Source organism: Meriones unguiculatus, chromosome 21, assembly GCF_030254825.1.
Source record: "Meriones unguiculatus strain TT.TT164.6M chromosome 21, Bangor_MerUng_6.1, whole genome shotgun sequence".
In the NCBI taxonomy this organism is placed as follows: Eukaryota; Metazoa; Chordata; class Mammalia; order Rodentia; family Muridae; genus Meriones; species Meriones unguiculatus.
In genome coordinates, this window is record NC_083368.1 from 35,646,396 (window position 1) to 35,667,500 (window position 21,105).

The 21,105-nt window shown below is 42.6% G+C and overlaps 1 protein-coding gene across 11 annotated transcripts in view; it reads left to right on the forward strand.

Moving 5' to 3' along the window:
* The window catches only part of Ppp1r9a (protein phosphatase 1 regulatory subunit 9A), a 282,353-nt gene that overhangs the window by 215,852 nt on the left and 45,396 nt on the right, over positions 1-21,105 (forward strand). For 10 of the 11 annotated variants that reach the window (XM_060374168.1, XM_060374167.1, XM_060374166.1 and 7 more), the window contains 5 exons: positions 266-421; positions 14,349-14,402; positions 16,891-17,120; positions 18,466-18,562; positions 18,662-18,833. In XM_060374168.1, coding sequence (XP_060230151.1) covers positions 266-421; positions 14,349-14,402; positions 16,891-17,120; positions 18,466-18,562; positions 18,662-18,833 — 709 coding nt within the window. The remainder of the gene's footprint in view (positions 1-265; positions 422-14,348; positions 14,403-16,890; positions 17,121-18,465; positions 18,563-18,661; positions 18,834-21,105) is intronic. The other variant, XM_060374170.1, reaches the window with a different exon arrangement.

Consider the following 21,105-nt stretch of genomic DNA (forward strand, 5'->3'; position numbering starts at 1 on the left):
ATTGTCAAATAGTGAACGTGAGAAACAGCTTTCTGCTGATGCTGTTCGCTTTGGGAATGCACGTCTCTGTGCGGGCTTCACTCGGTAACGTGGATCTCTGCACTAACATTTGTTTATAACATTGGGTGCATGAGGCATGCGCGATTTAAACATTAACACTCTCACCATTAGGTAACGTGCTTTTCTCTTGTTAAAAAAAATTTTTTTGATAACAGCCCCATGCAGGATAAGGACAGTTGTATTTCTGCAACCCCCTTCCTTTCAGACTGGAGAGTATGCCACTGATGAAGAAGAGGATGAGGTCGGCCCCATTCTTCCTGGCAGTGACATGGCCATTGAAGTCTTTGAGCTCCCTGAAAATGAGGACATGTTTTCCCCATCTGACCTGGACACCAGCAAGCTCAGTCACAAGTTCAAAGAGGTGAGCCCGGGCCGGCGCAGTGTTTTCCTATACCTGCTTCTTCCATTGCTAACCATGTTTTTGTTTGTAGAATGCACTGAGAATCATCTGCTTTCTGCTTAAAGCTTTACAATAAAATTACCCAAGTCTTAGGTTTGAGAGTACAACTTCAGCAGATTGCACTCTCCTATCACCAGTATTATGTCTGTCACTTGTCATGGTGGCAGTTTATAATGGCGGACATCATTTCAGGATACATCCAGGCTACATGTCTATCGTTTGCTTTTATAGATGCTCTGGTACCTAGTCACAGCCTCTTTCCTATAGGGCAGTTATTTTTCTAAAAAGCCGTTTTTCTTTATTTTCCTGAAGTAGACAGATTTCTAATAAGAACAACATGCTCACATGGTTCCATTAAAGAGTTCAATGAGCACACTTTGGCCAGTTACTAGAACAACCAAGGAATAGTGACTTGCATGGGAAGAGTGATAGCAGAAAGCCATCCTCCTCCTCTCACTTGAAGAAGCCATTCAGTGCTCACAGCTTTGCACAATGCAACCCTGGTGGAAATTGCATCTAGGGCAAGGTGGTGGGTGCCCTTTCCCTCCCATGCTGTCTTCCTCCTGCCGAATCCCCAGCTGCACCCAGGAGGCTAGGCCAGGCTAGTTCTGGAACTAAAGCCATCAGTCACCTGAAGCATGAAGCAGTCCAAGAAAAGGCCTGAGTAGACCCTTGGCGTGCACACAGAGAACCTGGTGCACTTCTTCCTCCAAGTCTGCTGTTAGAGGATTCTCTTAATTGCTTTAAGTAAAAATACCTGTCTTACCACTTCGGCAAATCCACAAGCTGCTGTGACCTTATCCAGTCTTACTCTGGGCCTGATATATTTTTTTTCCTACTACATTCTATGATCATGATTCTTCAACAGACTGTCTTTGCACAATTCTTGTCACTTTCTTAACGGTTAAGCGCTCACTGAATAATTAGCGTCAGGGTGTACTGAAAATCCATTGTATACTGTACCTACCTTAATTTCCTCACACACGTGACAGCCTGGCCGGCACTTTTATTAAAGGTTGCTTTCCTTCTGATCAGAGGGCACTGTCACTTTCCACAGACATTAGTACTGATGACTGGCGGAGTAAAGAAGAACCATCTTACCTTCTTAAATCATTTTTTTAAATTTTTATTAATTACACTTTATTCATTTTGTATCCCCCCATAAGCCCCTCCCTCCTCTCCTCTCGATCCCACCCTCCCACCCCCTTCTTCACGCATGCCCCTCCCCAAGTCCACTGATAGGGGAGGTCCTCCTCTCCTTCCTTCTGATCTTAGTCTATCAGATCACATCAGGAGTGGCTGCATTGTCATCTTCTGTGGCCTGGTAAGGCTGCTCCCCCCTCAGGGGGAGGTGATCAAAGAGCAGGCCAATCAGATTATGTCAGAGGCAGTTCCCGTCCCCATTACTATGGAGGCCACTTGGACACTAAACTGCCATGGGCTACATCTGTGCAGGGGTTCCAGGTTATCTCCATGCATGCATGGTACTTGGTTGGAGTATGAGTCTCTGGGAAGACCCCTGTGTTCAAAATTCTGGTTCTTTTGCTCTCCTTGTGGAGACCCTGTCCTCTCCAGATCTTACTATTTCCTACTTCTTTCATAAGATTCCATGCACACTGCCCAACAGTTGGCCATAAGTCTCAGCGTCTGCTTTGATAGTCTGCAGGGCAGAGCCTTTCAGATGCCCTTCGTGGCGAGTTTCTAGCTTGTTTCCTGTTTTCTTCTTCTTCTGATGCCCTTCCTCTTCGCCTTTTGGGATGGGGATTGAGCATTTTAGCTAGAGTCCTCCCTCTTGATTAGTTTCTTTAGGTGTACAGATTTTAGTAGGTTTATCCTATATTATATGTCTATATGAGTGAGTATTTACCGTGTGTGTCTTTCTGCTTCTGGGCCAGCTCACTCAGGATGATCCTTTCCAGGTCCCACCATTTACCTGCAAATTTCATGATTTCCTTATTTTTCATTGCTGAGTAATATTCCATTGTATAGATGTACTACAATTTCTGCATCCATTCTTCAGTTGAGGAGCATCTGGGCTGTTTCCAGCTTCTGGCTATTACAAATAAAGATGCTATGAACATGGTTGAGCAAATGTCCATTTTTAAAAACAAGTTTATGCCTAGTATCAATGTCTTCTGAGCAGCTGAGAAAAACAGATTACAGAGGCCCACAGCCAAACAATAGGTAGAGCTGGAGGAGTCTTATGGAAGAGTAGAATGAAGAATTGAGGGAGTCAGATAGAACAAGGACACCAAAAGAAGATCTACAGAGCCATCTAACCCAGTCTCTTTTGCCTCCCAAAGACTGAACCACCATCCAAAGAACATGCATGGGCTGGTCATAGGCCTCCTCCCCATATGTAGTTTGGTCTTTCTGTTTGTTCCCCTAAAAAATGGAGTAGAGGCTGTCTATGTCTCTGTTTCCTGCCTTTGAATTCCTATCTTCTAGCTGGGTTGCATTGTCTGGCCTCAGTGACTTGTAGTGCCAGAACAGATTGGTACCCAAGGGTTGTCTCCCCTTCTCTGAGAAGAAGGGGAGAAGAGATGGAGGGAGGGGAGCATGAGATGGAAATGGGAGGAGAAAGAGGAGGGCGCTGTGATTGAGTTGTAAAGTTAATAAATAAATGAATAACAAAATAAAATTACATTTTAAAATTAAAAAAAAAGACAAGTTTATGCATGTATACTGTGTACCTCAATCATAGCCACCCGTTCCTCTCGATACTTTCCGACACCACCATGCCACGTCCACATCCTACCTTCATGGCCCCTCCTGTGGGGCCTGAGGGAACCCGGAGAGTCCAGTTCATGCTGGCTGCTGGACTGCCCACTGGCTTTGTCTTGATCTTGAACAGGTAGCTGACCATACCTGCAGGGGGTTTATGAGTGCAATGGGCATGTCATGTCCAGATGACAGCATTTTATAACATTCCTCTGGCTCTTCCGTTCTTTCCACCCCTTCTTCCTCGGTGTTCCCGAGCATTGTGCGTGAGGGCATCATAGATGCCTATTTTAGGACTGAGCATTCACCAATTCTCTTTCTCTTTTTCTTGTACTGGAGAGTCAAGCCTAGGGCCATTGAATGCTCTACCACTGAGCTATAGCTCTAGCCCAACTTTTCCCTTTTTAAAGTTACTGTACTATCAGCTTATTGAGTCACTTTGTTAGTTACCTCTTAAATTATTTTATTATAATCAAATTAGTAAGTTGATTTGTGGGAAACCAACATCTTTCTCATACTACTAGTCTTTTAATCCAAGTTTGCTAGTGTATCTATTTAAAGTGTTTTCTCTGACCTCTCAAAAGCTGTATATACCCTTTATTTGTTGCATAAATGCACAGCTATAAGCAATGAAAAACACAACTAAAATAACTAAAAGCTATTAGCCTCAGAGTGAGTTAGAGACCCCTTCCCATTTTTCCAAACATGGCATGAATGACGTGGCTTAATGATTTATGAAGATAGACATTTCCGTTTCTGAAATTTTTGGAGAAAGTTTTTTATTCATTTGAAACTTCTTATTAATAAATTTTATTCTTTGACAATTTCATATGTGTATGTAATGTGTTCTGGTTACTTTCCCCAGCCTTCACTCTGATTTCCCATACTCTCCTAGTCTCCCTTATTTTTTACAAGTATCTTTCCTATATTCACTAATTTTGTTTTGTTTTGTGTCCCATGGGGTTCAACTAGGGTTCTGTGTGACTCTGATTTAGAACTAACTATGGATCCTGGTGTGCTCAGCAGTGTGTATACAGAGGGCTCTTCTGGCTCCCCATCCCACCTCCCACCCTCCACCCCCACTCCCGGCCTCCCAGAATCTGTTAGTTGGCAGCAGATCAGCATTAAGTAGCAGGGCTGCTGAACCCTTCTCACTTCGTAGCGGGCTGTGCTGACCTATCAGTTTTCAGACGGCATCTGTGTTATAGTCACTGACTGACCTCTTATTCATCCCTATAATTCTGTCACTTCTGGTTTTTTTATGCTTTATGTTTGTTGTTAGCTGCACTTAGAGTCAGGATTACTACAACATCTTGATTTCTTGTAATAATATTCTGCTCTCACATGATACACTTTGCCCCAGTTCTATTTTGGTTAATAGTAAGACTCATCGCTGGGTTTCTTTTGCCCTGCATTTTCTTCAAAGCATCTGAATTTCTGCTTATTTTTATCTATTCCACATACTTTTATTCAAATGTGCTTTCTTTCAGGAGCCTATTTCTGAATCTTACTCTTAAATAAATTATTATGCCAGTCTTTGTCAGTTAATTAGTGAATATAGTGCATTTATATTTATATTAATCACTTTATTACTAGAATTTGTATCTGCTCTTTTGGCTTTTATGTTTCTTTTTTTTTCATATTTTCCTGTTGTTTTTTTTTTTTTTCAATTTTTCTACCTGTCATCAGAAGTATCATCTTTTCATCTGTTGCCTAAAAGCTAATATTTTATTTTGTTTTTCTTAGTAGTTTGACTCAGTTTTGAGTTATCAGTACAGTATGGAAACCAGATCCATATCTATGCCATTAATCATAAGCAAAATAATGATTATAACACGTTACCTGTGAGCCTCTCTGCTGCCGCTCATCTTTTGTGTTTTGGGAGTCTTGGCTACTAGATATGTTGACAAGTCTGCTACAATGTGATCAATTTCAGCTCCCTGACCCTGTCCATTTGCTGGGATGAGATTGTTGCTGCAGTGTTAATTTACTAGTATCTGCTGCTCCCTTCCTACTGTCAGCCAAAGGCTCCTATCACACGCACCTAAAGTTAAGTAGTCAGGAGGTCGTGGCTTCAGGGTATGGAGCAGGCTGGCCCGCCTTTCCACCAGGTGTACTAGCAGGGCTCTGTGGAAAAGGTGAGGCTCCATTAAATCACTGTCTCCTTCCTGGTGTCTGACATTCCTCTGCTGCAGGACTTCACCTCTGCAACATCAGAGCCGCCCGCCATGTGCTCTGCTTTTCAAAATTCCCTCATAAGCTTTTTTTAAAATTTAATTTTACCATTTATTTTATTTTTTTTATTAATGAATAATAGTCTGTAACATATATGTGTCCTTCTTCTCTCGTAGGCAGATCCAAATTGCTTCCTAGAGAAAAAGGACATAGCTTTTGTTAAGCTTGCTTTGTTGAACCCAACTGAAAGTTTTCCCTTTACCCAATTCAGCCGTTTCTGCTGTTCTTTCTTTATTTTATTAATACCATCACGTACTTTCCTGAGGGATGTTTACTTGTTCATATGCCAGCTTCTTCCAACTTGGGCTTAATTTACTGTTGTACTGTATTGTTGTACTAGGCGGACAGCTAAAGCTGAATCTGCCTGCTGTAGTGCCTTTTGCCTGACTCTCACTTTGTTAGCGTTCTAACCGACTTCACTTTGGAAACAATCTGTAATTTCTGCTTTCCTTGCTTTATTTTCATTTTGATTTGAATAACTGAAGCAACGGTTTTGAATCTGTAACTTTTTATTAATCTACCATTTTATTACATTGTGATCAGGTACTATTTTTTCGACCAGTTTATTTGAAAATTATGCTTTTATTGTAGATTAATATGAATATTTGTGATTAAATGGATATGTTTTAAGTGTTCTGAATATTTATTCATTTTTTTAACCTAGTAAGTGGAGGATTTATAGTTAAATTTTACCTCCATGTTACTTTTTGTCTACTTCAGTACTATGCTGGAAGCACATGAACTATAACAATAATTTCCTTTTGTTTTTAGGTTATGCTTTAATGTTAGTATTTGACAGCCACTTTTGTTGTAGCATTAACGGTGTACCTACATCTACAATTAAAATGTTTCCTTTTATTGCAGTTTTAAAAATATACAACGCTGAAGTCTGTATCTTTGACTAAGAAAGTTTTGTCAATATGAATGTATTGTAATAGTTATTCAGCTTATTTATTACTATGCTTAACTCCTTTTATGCTTTATGTTTCTTTCATATTTATTGGTTGTTACTACAGGATATCTTCAATGCTTTAAAATATATTCTCTACATAATTTTAAAATTTGAGAAAAATACCATTTTCATTCTTTGTATGATGACTTCGATAAAATCTTGAGTTTTAAAAAATGATTATTAAAATTTGTCGCATTTTAAAAACATTTCAGGTAGCTTTGTAATGTATTTGCAAATATATTCTTTTGTGTTTTCTTTAAAAGAATTATTTCCTAATCCATAGGTTTTCCATTTTTAATTTCTCAGAGTGTTCCAGAATAATTTATTAGGTGTTTGTGGCAGATGTAGTTTTTTTGTGAGCTTTTCATACCAAGAATAATGTTCTGATTATTGCAACACCATGATAATTGGCTAGGCTTGACGTTTTGTTCATAAACTTTTTTGACTGAAAATATTGCATAGTTAGCTTTATTGCTTTAACCACAATTGTGTGTGTGTGTGTGTGTGTATAAACACACATATGTATATGACATCAGCCTGGATTTGGATGCTTTCTTTCTTTTCAGGCTGCAGTTTACTTTTTGCCAGTTTCTAAGAGGTAGGCTTCCAGATTTCTGTATTTCTTTTTGTTTTTCTAATATCCCCAACCGGGTACTGGATGGAGGGGAGCAAGCTCCCTGCCATTGAGCCATAAGCCTGAGTCCCTCCTTCTAATATAATGACTTTGTTTTATATTTACATTGTTTTGTTCTCATTTTACTCTATTATAAGTCTCTATCTTAGTGGGTCTTTTTTTTTTTTTTGGTGTTTTGTGTTTTTGCTTAATTTTCTAAGAACAGCTGTCAGTATTTATTAATTATTTTGATGGTTTTATTTATCTCTTCCCCACATCTGAGAGTCTCAGCCTCCTGCCCATCTATCTTGTGTCATTGATAGGCCTTTAACTGCAGACTCCCTCATGCCCTCACCCCTTACTATGTGCTGTCTTATGCAGCATTCGGCTTTTTTCTTCTTTGTCCTTTGCTCATTAGACTTTACTTTTCTATTCTGGTGTCTCCCAGAGTGACTCTAAGATAACTTTACCCATGGACAGATGAATTCGCTAATTTTCTTTTCAGTTGGTTTTTCTCTCCATTACTTTGAATTCTCAGAATGAGATCTATAATTTCAACAAGTGACCACAAATACAAAGCTCACTGTTTCCTTCCAAGAAATTTGAGGGCAGCTTAAGGGGTGAAGCTCTCTCATGTCCACTTCTGGGTTCTGCAGCCCTGTGTGCAAAAAATCAGCACCCTCTTGCCTCGTTCCCCACTCACGGCTGCCTCGGAGCAAGTGTGAAAGAGCAAGAGAGTGACAGGAGCTGCCCCGGGGTCACATTCTTTGGCAGGAAAGTAGAAGTTGTTCACCTTTTGCACTGGAGGGACTGGTTGGTTCTCCAACAGCCAGGGGCACTGGTGGAAAGTGACCTGCCATCAAATGAGGCCTTGGAGGTCACTATCTGTTCAGTCACTAACTGCTCATTTTCTGCCACCTCATTTGCAGCCTTCTATCAGGTGGAGATAAAGTTCTCTTTTCTGCTTTAATGGGAGTTTTGTTTGGATTTGTTTGGCTTGTGTGTGAGTGTACACATGGCACAGTCACAGATGTATGCACAGATGCCATGCTCATCCGGAAGCCAGAGGACGTCTGTGTCCTGCTCTGTGACTCTTCCCCTTATTCCCCTGAGACTGGGTCTCTCACCACACCTGAAGCTAGGCCAGCAAGCATCACACCCCAAGAATCTCCTGTCTCATCTCCCTTTCCCATATCGCACTGGGGACATCGGGAGCCATGCCAGGCCTCACTCCCTTTCTTATGTGGGTGCTGGGAATTCAGGCTCGGGTTCTTACACTCTAACAATACTCTTACCCATGGAGAGCTCTTCCCAGCCACTAGACAGGCTTAATTCCTGTCCCTGAGTACTTTATAGTCTGTGAATGATGTTGTTTTGCCATTTGGGTTGGGAGATTTTCTGACTGACTTCTTGGGTGTAGAGAGCCTGTGTCAGAGCGAATCCTCTCTCCACAGCGCAGGGGTATCCCTGCCTCACTCCTTGGGAGCCAGGACTGCTAGCACCACTGCTAGTGGATTTGAAAACAAATCCACCTTTGTCCTTAGAGAAAGCTGAAATCTAAAAGTTGTGTTGTTTGATTTAGTCTGTGAAAAACAAGCTAGAAAAGTTATAAATACCCTGGAGAATAAAGAAAGCCATCTTTATGGAAGGTTTCATTAGCAAGTGGGAGCTGTGAATTGTTACCTCCTTAGTAGTAAACAGATGTTTATTTTTAAAGGAGCTATAATAACAGGCTGTGAGAGGTAACCAGCAGGCTCCTCATTAGTAACCCCATTCCGAGGCTCAACCTGAGTGGCCTTGTTAGAGACTTGCCCTGTGCTTCATTCACTGCCCTTGGTGGCGACCTTCAGGTCAGGTTGAGTTATGACTCAGCCAGCTAATTCCAGCTTGCTTTGCATATGTAGTTCCCTGAATATAAAACCCACTTTTGTTGATAGAAAGACACCATCTATGAAGCTTTGAGCAAAAAAATGGCAAAGATTTTGAAAACATCATATATCTTCAAAACCCCCTCCAGCTCCTTCTGGGGAGAACCACCTAACTGTGTGGACAAAACAGACCCCAGTCCATTCATAAATGACAGTAAACACTCAGCGCAGGGAAGAAACCATCTCACAGTGTTCTGTGCAAATACCAGTCATTGCTGCATTTGCGCAGTGAGAGCAGAGAATACTGCCCTTATCTGATTGGAAAATGTCTGCTTCTAGAACCCTCTTAAATCTCTCCTGCAAAGCTATTTTTCATGCCTGTACAGGCTAAGTAGAGTGTGGCAGTTGAAGCCGATTGGTTTTCTGCCTGCAGCTGCCCATTTCTGGTGGTCCTGTGCAGACATTTTGGCTCAGTTACAGATGTACGCACTCCACGTTCATCTTATTGAAAGCAATAAACAGAGTCCACACACAGCAGTGTGCCCACAAGTGTGAAGTGAGGCCTCCTGCTCATTGTAGAATTGTGCGTCTATCTCTGCTGAAATCCCAGGCCACTGGGGGTGTCCGTGTTAGAGCCGACAGGGAACATGGTGAAGCTTGTTCTCAGCAGTTAAGGACATAGGCCTGCAATCGTTTGGAGACGCGCTCAGAGGAAAAAATTCAACCTCCCGCTAATCACACAGCGTTTGCCAAGGTTCCTCATCCTTTGGCAAAGTACATCGTTCTTCCCCATGAAACAGGTGTCTTCAGCCAGTCTTGGCTACTTTAGATGACAAGGGCCAAGGCTCTCTGGCGCTAATTATAGGAGAAGAACACTGAAGCCAACCTGAACCAAGTGCTGTCTGCCCGTGCCTGCAACATCACCAGCAGGCCGTGGGCTCTGGAAGTAATAAGTGGATTTTTTGTTTTATTTTGTTTTGCTTTTTTTTCGAGACAGGGCTTCTCCATTTAAGCCTTGGCTATACTGAGCTCCCTTTGTAGGCCAGGCTGGCCTAGAACTCACAGAGGTCCGCCCGCCTCTGCCTCCCAGGTGCTGAGATTACAGGCATGCAGCACCACTGCCCGACTTACAAGTAGATATTTTAAAGGTATACTGTGCCATGTTCATGTGGCCTCAGGGACTGTATACCCAGCATACAGTGTCACTAACTAAAATCAGCTAATAGTGAACGTATTCTAAGTTTTTTTTTTATGTTTCTTTTCCGCATGTCTGTGGGAGATGCTCACTATTGCATTGTATGGAGATCAGAGGTCATGGATGCCTTCCTCTGTGACTCTCTACCTTATTGATTGACACAGGGATTCTCACTGAATCTGGGGCTCACAGCCTGGGCCAAGTTGACTAGCCAGGGAGCCCCCAGGACCCTCCTGTTTCCACCCTGAGTGCTAGTTAGACATGCACTTACCACTCTTGGTTTTTTACATAGAGAGTGGAGCTCCTCATTCAGGTCCTCTCGCCTGCACTGCAAGCACGCTGGCCACTGGGCCATCTCCCCAGATCCCTGGGTTTAACTGATAATGTCAGATTCCGGCAGCCAGCGTGTCAGTGTGCATTCTGTGTCAAGATTCTCAGAGCCTGCCTGGTGAGAATCATGATTTCTCCTCTAGGGTAGCGAGGATCACAGAAGCCTCAGGATTTTTAGAAAGACTGAATGGGGTATGCATTGGGGAAGCAGTTTCAGCTAGATGAGCCGCAGGGCAGAAAAAGCAGAAGTTGGGAAGTCAGGACTGGGCTTGTTTCTCCTGCACCTCTTTCTTCCAGGAGAAGCTCCAGGACACGCTGTGATGTCTCTGAGCCTCTTTCTCATCTGACCAATGACATGCACGGGACCTGGGCTTCTCATCCCCAGAGAGAGCTGTTTGCAGTAATATGGGGAGTGAGTGGGGGTGGAGGAGGGACTGAAGAAAAACATGAAGGTTCCTGCCAATGTAAAAAACAAAAACAAAACAAAACACAGAACTATGGGCTGAGATGTTCACAAACTGACTTTGGTAACTCTTAGCTTTGCAATTTAAAGTTTTTTGTTCAGTGTTTTGCTGTGTAAACTAAAAAGGTTCGATTTGTATGTTTTATGCCTTTCATATTAATAATGATGGTTATATAAAAAGTCTTTGGAATGTACATCGCACCCAGGACTGAAATAATCACATATCTGTAATGTCAGGCCTGTGTCAACTAAGAAAGCCTTACAGTAGAGCTGTTTATCTTCTGAATGATGTCCAGATTAACATATTTCATTCTGTGTCCCTGTATCTGGAGACTTTAATGGAATTCCCAACACGAAGCTCTCACCAGTCACTGTCTGCCGCACTGGAGTGAAGTTGGCTCCCTTCTCTTACCCATTTTGGTGAGACTACATCAGGCCAACCAGAGACCAGTGTGGGACCTTCACAGTTCTCCTTAACAGATGTGTCCACACTCAGGCTACTACCGTAGCATGTACAGCCATAAAGAAAAGATGCTTGCTTGTGACAGGTTCTTTCACGGGACGGGGACTGACTTAGTTTGTAAGCAGATTAGGAGAGAGGATGCTTGTGATAGGCTAGGCAGTTCAGAGTGCTACCGTGGTTGGAGGATGCTTGCAATATGAATTTCTAGACTCTGACCATGGTAAATATGCCTGGCCCATTTTTGTTTCAATAAGCGCGTGTCTGGATTATGAGGTTGAAGCTGGAGTCTTCCCATCCGGAGCTCTCATGTTTCCTTCGGAAAATTGAGGTATAGACAAGCAGCTGACAGAAGTCACGGGTGGTATGAGCAAAGAAATCTGAAGGCCCACGAAGTGGGAGGCCATAAACCTTCATGCCACCGGAGTTCATCAGCAAGAAAATGGTGTCTGGCCTTTGCTATCACGGTGCTCGTTGCAGAGTCCACCCTTTGGATAGAACCAATTGTGTTCTTATTTCAACTTGGCTTTGTAGACTGCCTGACACTTATTGGTTCATTTTTCTCAATGTCGTTGTGGAGCTTTGATTAGCCTAGAACTGGCTATGTAGATCAGACTGGCCTTGAATTTGCAGCAATCCTCCTGACTGTGCTGTCTAAGTGTTGTCATTGCCTGGGTCATTTAAACTGTTAAATGGGAGGTGGAATGGGGTGATTGTGTCTGAGAGCGAGCTTTGGATGATTCTTCCTGGTCCTGGCTGACTTGATTGATAAATAATTTTTAGTCAGCCATTGTGCTGTAAATGCTTTACATGGATTAACTCATTTAATGTTGCAATAAGAATGGTCACAAACTATGAGGAAGTGCATTGTATATGGGCAAAAAGTGCAGGTGAGCAGCTAAGCAGTATTCCTACTGCATATCACATACACACAGCAAACATGAGGAATTTGAACAGTCTAACATTTCATATTAGTATATGTTAAACAACAAAATGTAGATATTTTTGTTAATAGTGGATGGAAAAATCATCCAGGCATATGAATTTGCTTTATTCTCTAACAATATAATATACCTCTGGGAAAAAAAATTCCTTGTAGTTGTATAGATGTCTCCATGGTGTGTACGAAGATATCTTCAATGTCTAAGTACTTGTGACCTTTTGTGGTTTCAGTTTGTATCGGCAGGAGAGGTTGGCATGACTGTTTATTCGATAGAGGACCTGTCCTCTTCACAGCATTGGCATACAGCCCCTCCTCAATAGAGGCCTAAAAAGTTCGTCTTTCTTTTTTAAGGGAACTGGCACAAGATCTGAACCCTGACATCTTAGTGTTCATTTTCCTGTACAAGTAGACAGGTTGATTTTTTTTGCTCTGAGCCTCAGTTTCCCCATATCCGTATCTTGGGGGTGGATCATTGCATTCACTGCAGGCATATAGTTAGAGGGCTCCCTGGACAGTAAGCCTGGGTGGCCAGCATTGCCATCGAGAAGATCTGTACAGGCCTTCTGGTGAGCACAGAAGGCCTCTGGCAGGATTTTCACTGAGAAAGCTTGGAGTAGCCTCCTTTGCCTGACACCCTCACACTCTGGGCATCTGCTCAAGGCAGCTGAGTGAGGTGGACCACTCCGTTACGTAGGAAACCAGGAGACCCAGAGCTCTTCAGGTCAGAAAGACTGAAAGTAAGACACGCTGTGTACTGGTCTCCAGCCCGTTTGAATGAAAACAGCGTTGGGGTCACGCTCCATAGTTGGGTTCTGCAGGGCTGCCTGCCTTAGCAGGGCCTGACAGAGCACCTTAGTGCACCAAGCCTTGCGATCCCAGGCTCTGACTGTCAGTTGCACCCTGGATGTTGAGTTCAGCCTCTTGAGTCTTTCCTTCTTTATATATGCTACAAAGTCCAGGGAGGCACCATTTAGGTAGGAGGCGCTGTGGACTGCAAAAGTTACTTCCCATTGTAATCAGATCAACTGTATTAAACTTACTTGGTTGTAGTAATAGTATCCAGTTACAGCCCTTCCTGAACAGGCCTAACAACAACAACAACAACAACAAAAGGGTCGGGGGAGGTGGTAATCTTCAATAAGTTTGTGGCAAACCAAAAGAAGCAGGGTGCACCTAGGGCCCTTACATGCCTCTCTCAGTGGCCACGCTGAGAAATGTTCGTGGATTCGGTTTCAGAGAGCCTCCCTTCCCAGACCCTCCAAGTGGGCAAAACGCAGCTGATGAGCATGCATGTTAGTAAAACCGGCCAAAATGGGAATTTCAAAAAGGTCCTTTCCAAGGGATTTCAGAGAACAAACAGTGAACCTATTAACTGTTTTCCTTAAGTTACGGTGCGCTTTCTCCTTAAAGAAATGAAGGTCGCATTGAAGACCCTCCTTACAAAGAAACAGTGGGAGAAGGGGACAGAACAATCAAATGGCCAAGGTGACTATTGTGTTGTAAAGAAAATGCTCTTGGCGTTTGGAGTCGTCATACAGGTAGATATTTTGGGGGGCAGAAATCTGAATCTGTACCTTTCCTGGGATTAGAAAGGAAAAACAAAGACAAGCCGGAGATTTCTGTGCCACTGCGTCCTCTGCTTCCTCTGCTGCAGAGACGCTCTGCGGAATGTGAGAGCGACTCGCAGAACCACAGCGCCACCTTTCTGCAAGATGTGGGACTGAAGCTTCACGCGCTGCCTGGCCTGTTGACTGTCTGGCTCAAGTCATTCATTCGGTGGGCCAGCCTCAGCAACGAACCGCTCCTGGACGCTCAGATCATAAAGGAAGAGCCGCAGAGGCCAAGCAATGGGTTTTCTTTTCTTTGACCCCTGAGCAATTAAACTGGTAACTTAATCGGATATTAGGGACTGTGAGCCATAAAGCCTGCGTTTAATTAGTTTGCACCCTATGAGTCATTTTCCACGCGAAACATTTGTAATTTACAACCTGCTACATTGCAGCAGTTTCCTAGGATTTTTATTGTGCCATAAGATATTCTTCTCGCTGCTGAGTCTTTAAAAATATAGAAACACTCTTAGTTGAGATGTTTTTCTTTTCAATTTTCAGTTGCAAATCAAACACGCAGTTACAGAAGCAGAGATTCAAAAATTGAAGACCAAGGTAAGCACCGATCCGTGGTGTTTGAATTGTGCTCTTTAAACTTCAGGTACTCCAAGGAATTAAGCCTAGAACTAACGGCTTTGCTCCTGTGCACTTGAGAGCATATTTACATGAGAGTTTTGCTTCCACCATTTAATAATACATGGACAGACCTGCCCTGAGAACAGGCGCTCCTGCATGCACCCCAGTGAAAGCCACAGGGCACTTGTTGTAAACAGATTTATACTGATGCATATTCTCTCTGAAATTTCTTCAAAAAATAATATTTTTAATGGCTCAAGCATCTGAACTGTGTACTAATTTCTTAAGTACAAGCTGGTATATCAAATCTCCTTTCTGTCATTTGCCTTACGATCATTTTAACTAATTTACTGGAAGCAATGTGTTGTTTTAATGTGAAACACTAATTACTTTTTAGAAAAAAACTTCCCTTGTTTAAGAATTAAAGATTATAAACCACTCTATGCAATGTGTAATTAATGTAGATTCAGGTGCTCCTGGGAATCTTGAGACATACTTAGTTTGCATTATTTAAATCTGATGAAGAGAAAAATATATTAATAAGAACATTTTTAATCTCTATGAAATAGTAAGACATCAAAGTAAACTGTAAAATTTTTGTACAGGATACAGTTCTAGCTGTTGTATTTGGTTCTATCAAATGTTTATTTTCAGAGACTTAAAAATATTTTTCAGTTACTTTCAAACTATTCTGTACTGCTTCCGTGATCTTTTCGAAATTAAGACATAATTATTCCCCACCACTGGTGATTGTTTTCTTATTCACAGTGAATACTTGTTTTGGGTTTTCCGTGTGCTTTAAATGGAGATGAATTAGCTGGCTGCTTTGGTGAAATGGCATTCTTGACTAACATGCTCCAGAGCTCTTCAGTCAAAACATGTTTCCACATCCTTCATGGTGTCAGCCTCGCACTGTGAATTTTAAATTTTCAGTCAGCAGTGGCTGGAACATAAACAACTGCCATAAAATGTTGTTTAATTAAAGATGCAGTAAAAACCTAGTTCTTTCTATCTGAGAACTGTTTCTTGATGTTAAAAAGCAGATCTTTTACACTGTTGGTTATAGACAGGGAAAAGGAGCCCCTGTGTTTATAAACGCTCTCATAGACAGCCTTAGCCATTTAACTATGAAGATTTAATTGAGAAAAGCATACAAATTACTATTTTATAGTTTTCTTCCTAGATTGGTATATAGTACTCACCCTTGAAAATGCAGTAATGTGATCATTATCTATGTTAAATAGATTTCCTCATTCAAAGTGTTTGGGACTAATTCTTACTTTGTAACCTCTTGTCCAATTGTATTTAGCAAAAACATTTTCACAAAACTATTCTTGTGATATATAAGTACATATATTTATGTGGATGCGTATTTTCAATTTTTCAATGCTATATAATCTCAGAATGTCATTTTGAACTTGGTAACTTTGAAAGCGGAGAAGGTAGAGCAGCAACTTAAAGGGCAGGTGGTTGCTGTTAGTGCCTTGTAAACCTTCATCTGAAGATCTGTTGTAGATTCCTGTATCAAGAGCAGTGCTGGCTTAGGTTCCTCTTTCCTGCACTCTAATTTATTCAAGAGGTCTAGAGAAAACTGCACGCCATATTTCTAAGAACGCCTCGAGACAAAAAGCACACAGTGCTCTCTTTCCGACCCACTGGAGGGATTTAAGTTAACTAGGCAACCATTTATATCTTTACTTTTCCTTATTTTTTATACATAATGTGAATTAAGGCTTATAAAGATTTGGACGTGCATAACACTCCCTGTTATATAATGAATGACAGACTGTTTATGTCAATTGAAATCAAGGACCTAATTCCGTCCTCCACAGGGTTAAAGGCACAGTAAGAGAAGCTGACTCTTATCAGATGGTTATGATGCCCAGGAAGGGTTGCAAGGAGAGCACAGGTGCATTGAGGAGATGCTAACTCTTAGAAGCCTGAACCACTTGTCCAAGTGTTAAGGAAAACAACTCAACTGAGAACCGAATGACTGCTGGGTCCCTTCTTAACCATTAAGGCATCGTGTGCTTCTGCTCCTCCTTCCTGCCCCACCCCCGCTCTCATCTTAGTTAATTTTCAACTTATTGTCCTACACTTTATTTAACATGCTCTCAAAGGAAATGTGTTGACATTTGTTGGCCGGAATCAGTGATACGCTAGACATTTTTTTCCTGCTCACAGTATTTCAAACTACATGGTATTAAAGAAAGTTCATGGGAGTTGAAATCAGATTTGTGCTTCATCATTTATCGGATGGGTAACCTTGAGCAAATCATTTCCCTTTTCAATCCTTCCATTTTATCCTTTATGGATATGGAAAGAATTGTTGCTCTTCTCATCTCAAGCTGTTTCGATGACTGTACATAACAATAGAATTTTATTTAAAACAAGCTATACTAGTGTGGAAAGAGAGTTGCTACAGACATACCCAAATTATGTTTGCCCTGACATTTGTTTTCTCTAGCTGCAAGCGGCAGAAAATGAGAAAGTAAGGTGGGAACTAGAAAAAAACCAACTTCAACAGAATATCGAAGAGAATAAAGAAAGAATGCTAAAGTTGGAGAGCTACTGGATTGAGGCACAGACATTATGTCACACCGTGAATGAGCATCTCAAAGAGACTCAAAGCCAGTATCAGGCCTTAGAAAAGAAATACAACAAAGCAAAGAAGCTGATCAAGGATTTTCAACAAAAGTAAGTGTTCTCTAATGATCCAGACGTGTGTGTGAAGAAGGCTCAAGTCCCAGCGTCTTTATGCTGTTTAGGGGTGTGGGCAGGACAGGCTGGGCTTTCCCTTTCACCACAGGCAGAAGAGATTAGGGGAGCAACTTTTTCTCATGGGAACATGCTTTGTGTGCTGGCCTTTGACTCCGCCTCTGTGTTTGATGGCAACCATTAAAACGGTTAGCCTTCTTGGTTCTCGTTGGAAGCATCTCTCTGATTTAGAAAGCAGAACTGTCGCTGAAGTTGTACAGGATGCTTGGCTGACAATTGGACATGCTACATACAGAGCAGCTGGGGTCCAGAGCAGGCCGCTGCTGTCTGTTCTTAGAATCAGCACCCGCAGACTCTGCCTCTGTGTTTCTCCCCAGACTTGTGTTTCTCTGTAGACTGACTTGCAAGACCTCCCACCCCACTCCGCCTTTCTCACCTTCTGCTCTCAGGGCCCCTCCCTCCCCATTCACAGCAGTGAGGCAGACCCTCACTGCACTGGCACACCGCTGCCCCTTTATGAAAGCTGCAGTTGTTTTCCTTCCCCCTCCAGTCTTGATGCACTGTTGGAGAGTGTGCCCAGGGAGAGTTTCAAGAGATTTCTGACCCACTAGACCAGACAGCAGCACCTTTTGTGGTTTTCTGGGATAAGCCTTAGAAGCTGAATATGTGTGTCTCAGTCATCAGATTTCTTTCCTGTTTTCAAACTAATAGTCTCATAGTTGAAACAGATAGCCAGGAAAATGCTTCAAGGATAATTATTCTTTTTCACCGTAAATTCAGTACAGTACCACTGCAATCTTTTCCTAACAGCGCCATGCCTCGCTATAAGAAGTTGGTAGACTCACTTTGAGAATGGAGGGCCGTCCCTTCTCCAGTATTCCCCGTGGAGGTGTGAGGGCTTCGCTCAGTGCCCCTCCACTGATTTCTCACTGCACGTCCCCCTTTTTAGCTCTTACCGTCTACTTCCATCTGTGGCCTCATGCATTGGAAATACAGAATCATTTCTACTGACAGGACATGACCACCATTAAATCCCGCACGGGGCCGTTAGTGCAGTAGCTCCTGCGCACACCAGGCCAGCACTTCAGATGATCCAATACTGAGGAAAATCAAAACACTTTGCGTACTTGTGATGAAATCATTAAAGATGCCTTTTCTTTTGTTGCCGTAAACTTTCGCACTATGTTTGAGTCTCATGTGTTCAGATGTCACTCTAGCATTTATCGTTTACCCCTGTGCACTTGAGTGCTTCTGAAAGAGTTTTCACGTCCTCACTTACTGAAAGTTCTCTACAACTAATCGAACCTGTTACTTTCTTCTTAAGAGAGCTCGATTTCATCAAGAGACAGGAAGTAGAAAGAAAGAAGCTAGAAGAGGTGGAAAAGGCTCACCTGGTGGAAGTCCAAGGCCTGCAAGTGCGGGTGAGTAGCGCCGTCCCAGCCAGGGAGGGGGGCGGGGGGTGCGTTCTGCCCAGAGGAGCGCTGGAGAGTCCAGTTTGTCAATGGGTTTTTGTGTTGTAGATCAGAGATTTGGAGGCTGAGGTGTTCCGACTGCTGAAGCAAAATGGGACCCAAGTTAACAACAACAACAACATCTTTGAGAGAAGAACATCTCCCGGGGAAGTCTCGAAGGGAGACACGATGGAGAATGTGGAAGTCAAGCAAACATCCTGTCAGGACGGCTTGAGTCAAGGTTGGTCTAGCCTCCCCTCACATCCCTGTTACCTCCTCACATCCCTGTTACCTCCCCTCAGCATCCTTGTTAATCAGGACTTAAGCTCCTCTTCTGACTTGGAGATTCTAAGGTTCAAACTGCCGTCTTTGAGGTATCAGGACAAGAGTCTGTCGTTTTAGCCTATGCCAAACATAAATGCTTCCATGTAAATGACAGAGTTCCAGCTAAAGGCAAATCCAAGCGCTGTCTTTAAAGTGTCATAAATAATGGCGCTTAGTAAACTGTATTGAAAAGAATAGTCCGTTCTCCTGGTCTTAATCCTTAGAGTAAATGTCTTGCTTAGGCATCAGGAAGCCGGCTGCCTGTTTCTAGCACTCCAGACTCAATTAGTTAAGATGTTCCCTTTGGTTCTGATTTTTAATCTTGGGTCCTACCAGTACTTCCCATGTCCATCTTGCCAAAACTCAAATAAGTAGAAAACGTGGTATCAAATACAACCCTGATCCATACATCATTTATATGGCCTCACGCATTCACATTCTGTACATAAAGTTTGTGTATCTAGCCATGTGAATGAGTGCTTCATTATAAGTAGTACAACAATACATCACAAATGTAAAAAAATAAGTGTGTACACATAAATATTCATATTGGAGGACTTTGGGTGTCTTCGTGAAAAGCGGGAAGAGTGCTTCCCAAGAGCGGTGTCATAGGGACCCGCAACTCGCTAGCATGCCTTGTAGCAAAATGCTGTTCATTTTGAGCTATTTTATGTTTTTCATGATCTGTCTCTCCTATTTGGAGGGGACAGGAGCTCCACAAGAAGAACAACAGAACCAAAAAATCTGGGCACAGGGGTCTTTTCTGAGACTGATACTCCAACCAAGGACCATGCATGAATATAACATTGAACCCCTGCTCAGATATAGCCCATGCCAGCTCAGTACCCAAGTGGGTTTCCTAGTAAGGGGAACAGGGACTGTCTCTGACATGAACTCAGTAGCAGGCTCTTTGATTAACTCCCCCTGAGAGTGAAGCAGCCTTGCTAGTCTACAGAGGAGGACAATGCAGCCAGTCCAGATGAGACCTGACAGTCTAGGGTCAGATGGAAAGGAAGGAGGACCTCTCCTATCAGTAGACTTGGAGAGGGGCATAGGAGAAGAAGAGAGAAAGAGGATGGGATTGGGAGGGAATGAGGGAGGGGGCTACAGCTGGGATACAAAGTGAATAAACTGTAATATAAAAAGATAAAATTTAAAAAAAAAAGAAAAAAAAAAAACCCTAGGGCTGGGGAAATGGCTCAGTTGATAAAGTGTTCACCACTCGGCATAGGGATCTGAGTTCAGATCCACAGCATGTTCACGTAAAGAGTGATACCCAGCCACGTGCACATGGAACCCCTGTGCTAGGAGAAGGAGCACAAGTAAGGGGGTCTGGGACCTTGCTGTCTAGCCAACCTCGATGAATCGAATCAAAACTCCAGGGTCACTGAGAGACCTTCTCTAAAATAAAATAAGGTTAATGCTTCCCGAAGGACAACAGCTGAGGTCAACTCTTGACCCCAGCAAACATGCTCACATATACACAAACATGCATACACATATACCACACACATGAACATATAGATGTTCATCTATGTAAGGGTTTTCTCAAATAAGCACCTGCTTCTATCCGAGGATCAACTTCGTAATCATTGAAAATTAAAGTTACTTTGGAAGTAACTTCTTAATCATTGAAAATGTTTATTTAAATGAGCTTTGCGTTTGAAGATTTGGATGTACTCACTGGGTCTGCCTTCTGCTGGGTTGTCCCTAAGTAAGGAATAGTCTCTAAGTCATGGCTCGAGGCAGTTGGCAGGGAAGGGCTGCACTGGCAGTCCACGGAGAGCTGTGCCCCAGGGGGGTCCCCAGCGGCTCTGGACGGGCCTTATTGTGCGAAATATAAAAGTGGTGACAGCGCTCTCCTCTCCAGCGCACCACGGTGGCTTGGCACCATGTGACGGTGAGGCAAGGTGGACATTGGGAAGGCAAAGGGACATTAGCAACTGAAGCTCCGAATTTTATACCTGGCATCAAAAATCAAGCCAGTGTGTGTTTGGGGTTTTTTTAAAAAGCTTTTTGGGTGTTTAAGGTTTAACTGCCATCTGTTATAACCACGGGGTCTTCGCTGTGGTCCACACAGGCTATGGTCAGTAACCAGTAGCCTTTCTCTGTTGTTCATTTCTTTCAGTTTGGAAATCGGTGTCTTGTCAAACATATAATTAACGGTATTTATTAAATTATATGATGAC